This window comes from Hirundo rustica, chromosome 3 (assembly GCF_015227805.2).
Source record: "Hirundo rustica isolate bHirRus1 chromosome 3, bHirRus1.pri.v3, whole genome shotgun sequence".
In the NCBI taxonomy this organism is placed as follows: Eukaryota; Metazoa; Chordata; class Aves; order Passeriformes; family Hirundinidae; genus Hirundo; species Hirundo rustica.
The window spans coordinates 56,213,432-56,219,431 of record NC_053452.1 but is presented as its reverse complement, the minus strand read 5'-3'; the positions used below and the strand labels follow the sequence as shown (position 1 = coordinate 56,219,431).

The 6,000-nt window shown below is 38.2% G+C and overlaps 1 protein-coding gene across 1 annotated transcript in view; it reads right to left on the bottom strand.

Annotated features, from left to right (window-relative positions):
• Positions 1-217: 217 nt before the first annotated feature.
• The window catches only part of IPCEF1 (interaction protein for cytohesin exchange factors 1), a 79,695-nt gene continuing 73,912 nt past the window's right edge, over positions 218-6,000 (bottom strand). The window contains exons 10-11 of the mRNA XM_040057611.2: positions 5,755-5,948; positions 218-2,233 (exon numbers count right to left, since the gene is read on the bottom strand). Coding sequence (XP_039913545.1) covers positions 2,033-2,233; positions 5,755-5,948 — 395 coding nt within the window. The 3' untranslated portion in view covers positions 218-2,032. The remainder of the gene's footprint in view (positions 2,234-5,754; positions 5,949-6,000) is intronic.

Here is a 6,000-nt window from a genome sequence, read left to right as displayed (position 1 = left end):
TACATGCAATTTGACCTCCAATATTTATCAATTACTTAGCACCAGGTTGTTAAAAATGAAATGGACCAAGCAGATTAATCTCTACACTCCTGATTTTCAGGGTGCTCTCAGCAGTAATTGAAAGCATTTCAATGGGAATGGTGGAAGAATTCTTTAAAAAAAAAAAAAGAACCACCTAAAAACGGGCTCCATTTTTAAGATGCAATTACTCCAATCCAAATTGCACCAGGTATTAAGCTTCCTTAACTACTAGTTAGAATTAGTGAAGTGATTAAATCACCGCTCATACGATGATTTCCTGAAAAGAATAGCTTTTTAACCATCCAATGATTTGTGTCTGCTTCCCCATCTAGTAATTTTTCATCTATTTCCTTCACTCTATTTTAAAAGAAAAGGTGCTGAGTATTAAAAACACAATATCAACAGTCAAACCAATCACTACGCATGTGGAAAAGATTTCACATATTCCTACTAATAGCCTTATCATTTGTTTTCTCAATCAAGCTATGGTAAAACATAAAATATATAAAGACAGATGAATATGGCTGCATCCCTATAGTGTATTTTGCTTTAAAAGATAAACTGTATTGAAAACTAATGACAAAGAATTTCTTTATGAAATAGCAACAGAAGTGCAGATTGTCGCAGTTCCTATAGTGGCATTAATTTGGAAATGGTGGACTAATTCTTGCTTTTCAAAACCTGGCACTCTGAAAAATTCCTTATACTGCAGAAGAGGGGAAGGCAAAAGCCTAAAACTTTGTACTGAGGACAACGAAGCCAAAAAATCATGATCCTGCAGCAAAATCTCTTTTTTTTTTTTTTTTTTTTTTTTTTTCCCCCAAAGGGAAATCTTGAAACTTTTTAGAAAAGCTTTTCAGGCCCTAAAATCTTCATCTAAAACTCAGACCTAGAAAAGCAGAAGAAAGAGTCACAGCAGATGTCTCAGGGTAGTCTCAGCTGTAGAGTCATTACTGTGATCTGTGATGGAACAAAAAATAAAGAGGCATTTCAAGTCAATCTGTAAGAACTCGCAGCTGGGTGGGCTTGGTCCACATGTGCCTATTTATATTAGGAAATTCAGCATATATAAATATATAAATAAAACATCTATACAGTACATAGTCACACTCATAAAAGCCATAAAATTACATAAATTTACAAAAATATTTGCAACTTTGTTTTACGCTTCCCGGTTCACATTAGGAGTATAGTTTTTTAGCTTCTGGCTTGTGAATATGATCACCTTCCTAGAGTTGGACTCTGGGATGAACTTGTACCTTATATACTTCCAATCGTCAAAAATAAGACAGAACATAATCTTCCAAGGAATTCAGCCAAGTCCGTAAGAAAAGTTGAAACTTGTCTCTCTGAAGAGTAAATTACATGTTAGCAAAAACTGAGAGACCTCTTCTTCATGTAGAAAGACAGTACCTTCTTGGTCTGGACCATAAATAAATTTGAAACTCATAAAACATCAGGCAGAGCCTGAACTGGGTGCCTGGCAGCTGTCTGTGGTATCAACTCAAGCATCATTACTCTTCCATTTGTCTCAGTTTAAACTGGTAGAGTGGTGAAAGTAAATGGGTACAGAGATGAAAAACGTATGCATCGGATTATCTTAGAGGGTAAAAAGGTAGAGTAGACAACATCCTGTTGGTATCATTTTAACTTCATTTGAAGGTAAATTGTATGGTTAAAACAATCCCAAGATTGTCATATTTATACAGTACATATTACATAGTTCTGTGTCCTTCGGGAGCTGGACATTTAAAATTTTCTTCGCCAAAAACTGAAAAACATTTCTTTGCTGCTTTCTTAAATATTAAGTTGTATGTAGGCAGGCCACGTTCAGGTGTGCTTTTTCGGGATCTTTTGATATTAAATGAGTTCTGCAAGAACATTCAAAACTTTAGAGAACAGGTTGCTTTCCTTTTGAAGCACACTTGCAAAACACAAATCTCAAGATACAGCAGCTTAAATTGCTTGTATGCGAAGACCTGCGGAGAAAGATCTTGCCATGTGCCATTAATCAAATAGCACTTTCAGTGATTGGCTGTGGAGTCATCTCTTGCTCCTCACTATTCTCTATGGACATGTCCTGGACTTCCTGCTGCTGATAAATATCTTGGACCAGCATGATGTTTGTGCTCCTCCACTCTCTGTACTTCACCGCTGTCAACTTTGGGTCCTCTAGCAACTGGTTAATTGTGGCCAGGTCATGTTCCTTACACTAGGAAGAGAACAAGTTGTTATTTGCACAGAAAATGCTGAGACAATTGTCCCTAACAAAAACACTCTGGGAACACTAGATTCATGTCACAAGGACATCGCCAATTACCCATTCTCCTGGCAGCTTGCTCACATTTTTAGAGCATAGGTCACCAAAGTTACGTCTACAGCAAAAATCCTTCCCAGTTAAAGATAAATTATGATTTAATCTAGATTTTTACAGGCTTCTTAACAAAACTTGATGAGAGAAGATTCATGTGAAAATTATACATTGTTATGCTGTCCCTCAACAAGACAGTACTTGCATGAAACTAGACACAACAGCATTTATTTCTGTATTTCACAGCAGTTCTAACTTCCTCAAAAAACCACTTATTCCATGTAATAAATGTCTCTTCTCTGGGAGTTGGACTGAACATAATTTTGGATATGTGCACTGGCAGAAGAGTGGCTGCAGTACCTGTGATTTGCCATCTTGCACCAGCTTCTGCTGATAAATCTGGTATCTACCTTAAGGCAAGAGCAGCTCAGCCACGTATTGAACCAGGCACCCTGGTTCACTTGTAAGATGTGAGCAGTGACCAATGCAGGGACACGGAGATTCTGCATGCCACAGGACTACAGAACAGTTAAGCTTGGAAGGGACCTTTGGAAGTCATTTGGTCCAAAACCCTTCCTCCAATAGAGCCATCTACTTGCAGGCTGCCTAGGACTGTGTGCAGATGACTCTTGAATAACTCCAAGGATAGAGACTCAACGGCTTCCCTGGACAACCTGCGCTTGGTCACCTGCACAGTAAAAAAAGTGTTTCTTGATATCCAGGGGAAATCTTCTGTGTTTCAGTTTGAACCCATCACTTCTGTTCCTGTCACTGTGTCCCACTGAAATAGCTTGGCTCTGTCTTCATTACATCCTCCTTCCACACTGATGTTCTTTGATGTCTTCACATGTTGTGGCATAACAAACCACTTTGCTTTTCCAGCCCATATTGCCTATCTGTGCAATGGACCACAGGATAGAGAAGCCCCTATTAGCAGCTATAATTTCTTACTGGAGGCACCATGCTGCACCATCAAGACTTGACTGCTTTTGCTGGGCTTCCTCCCTCCAGCCTGTTTGTGAAAGTGATGGAATAGTTCTAACCATCTTCTCCTCTTGCCACACATTCATCACACCCAAGGACAGCCTGTGCTGGTGGCTGCCTTGAAAATGCCTTGAAAGTACTCTTGCACATTCATTTCACCTTCTGATAGCAGCAATCAGCTGTTTATATATCCATATCCCACTACTGCTCTAATGAACCTTCAACTACTCCAATCTCTGTGATGATCCCTCAGCTGCTTTTTAAACCCAAAAAGCTCGTTCAACAGTATTTTACACATGTTCTTCCCCCAAGACCCAGTGCCAGCCCTTTTAAGGACTTCTGGATTGATGCAGGGATGTATGGAGTCAGCTTAAGAGAAGAGAGGAGATAGGGAGATGGAAGGGAGAAGAGTATTTCTATTGGACAAACTTGGCAACAAAAAGTCATGCCATGGAATTTCTCCTGTAGCACTAAAGCTATTTCCCATATTCACTAAGACTGTGATGCATTTGCACATAGTTTCCCTCTTTTCTAAAGTCTTCAAAACATGCTTTGTTAATGATATATTGTGGCAGCAACATTAATCTGTTGTTAAATATGTGGAGTCAAAAGTCTAAAATTAAAATTGCATTGAGACTTGCATAAATCACTTCTCAGGCTAATAAGGTTTTAATTAAAGCAGAGTACATATGGATCAGAAGCAAAAAATTCCTGATTTTTAAATTTCTAGTAGATCATTTCCAATTACCTTATGTCTTATATTATACATTAAGAAAATTGACTTTAAAAGCACGTAATTCCACTGATGTAAAGAATATGGCACTTTCCCGCTGCAGGCACTTGATTTTCAGACAGGCTAACTTAAATACTGCTGGGTACAGAGCTCTGTTTGTGTCTATGAAAAAATGCCTGTGCTTTTTTTTTTTGTCAATACTCCAGTTTCTTACTTTGAAGAAAGAAAAAAACCCCTAACAAATAGAACCAAAGAGATCAACACATTTTATATGTTATGAACACTCCAAAAATTATTTTTCCATATTAAATACCAGTGTTAGATAAACCTAAGTAAATCACATTTTATATGATACTCCCATTCTAAATCAATGCTCCTTGCTCATGTCTGACATTAAGGCTTCCATTCAACTTCATACTAATGAAAATGACTGTCCCACAAAATACAACTCCATTTTGCCCTGCCTGGTTCTTAGATTAGTGAGGCTCCTAGGCTGCAAGGATAGCCTTGCAGAATGTTTCTGTATGTAGCTTCCTGTCCTATAAAATAGGCATACCTTTTAAATTAACTTTCTGCTGTGTGGGGGGCTCACTTTATTGCTGATGCAAATGAATACTTCTGTAGTCACTGCCTCATCACTGAAAACTCCTTGATACTAAGGAGAGACTTCACCAGGTCTCATATGGAGCCAAGAGGAATGCCTCTCTTCCCAATTCCCTTTACAATTGTACTTTTCAGGAATTCCAGCTTAGGCTGAGGTGCCAAACCCAAGCAAATAGTAATCAAACCAATGATTCTGCTGACGGGCTAAGTTTTTAGAATCATAGAACTGCTAAGGTTGGAAAAGACCTCTAAGATCATCAAGTCCAACCACTTTACATGCATTTCTCCAGTGTACAGTGCCTGAAGCCAAATATATCCATTTGAAATAATATACTCAATTCCTGCTTTTAATGCATACAAAAAGAAGTAAGTGAAGCCCCAAGTTTGCATTTATTCTTTCTTCTCCTTAAGATATAAATGCTATGGTTAAGCTTTTTGCTTCTCTCAGTACCATTCAGAAGCAGGATTTGAAAGCCTGTGAAACTTGATGCTGGCAAGTAAACCACTTCATAAATTCCCATATTCCAGACAGATTTACTGGCCCTTTCATAGAACATCTCCTGAACCTCTGTACCCCTCCAGTTCGTGATATATTTCCAACATAAAAGCAGGATGCTTTTGTTATTAAAAATATTTTCATTACAGGAGGTCTTTACAATAGCTTTGGCACATCCTGTACATTCTCTGATAATCACATAAGGAAAACTTTTTTTGGCTCAGGGTCATTTTCATGTCCTTTATCATCAATGTACTTTGTCTGCTCTTCCTTTTTTTAAGGCTCCCCTGTTTATTGCATTTAGCTGTGCTTGCAAGTTTTCCAGTTAACTAAGAGTTTTCTTCATTAAATTTTCCAAATGGGCTGGAAGTTCTGCAAGAAGAGTCCCTCCTGAGCTATTGCCTCTGTTTCCAGTTCAAACTGAACACCATAACACAGATCAGTATTCACAATGAAGCAGAAAAAAAGAATTCAAAAACTTAACAAAATTCTCTGGGGCTTTCAGTAAATATGTAATTAGAATTTGGTTGAGTTCTATAGTGCTTCTTTTCCAGGGAAAGGTTTTTTTTCTCTCAAGCTTTCCTTTGGCAAGATCTGCAGACTCACCTTTAATGTACTGTTCAGCATTCGAATTTTGTGGAGTTTCTCATTAATGGAGGGGTTTTTGCTACGCTTGATAAACGACTTCCTAAGCTCCTTCTTAGTTGACAGTCGACGATCACCAATGGGAGACAGGCTTGCTTGCTCCAGTGACTTATAAAGTCGCTCCATCTCATCATCATCATCACATTTTTCCTGGTCTGCAAAGAAAAGAATAAATCAGGTATGAGAATGTGAATGTGACAGCAGATA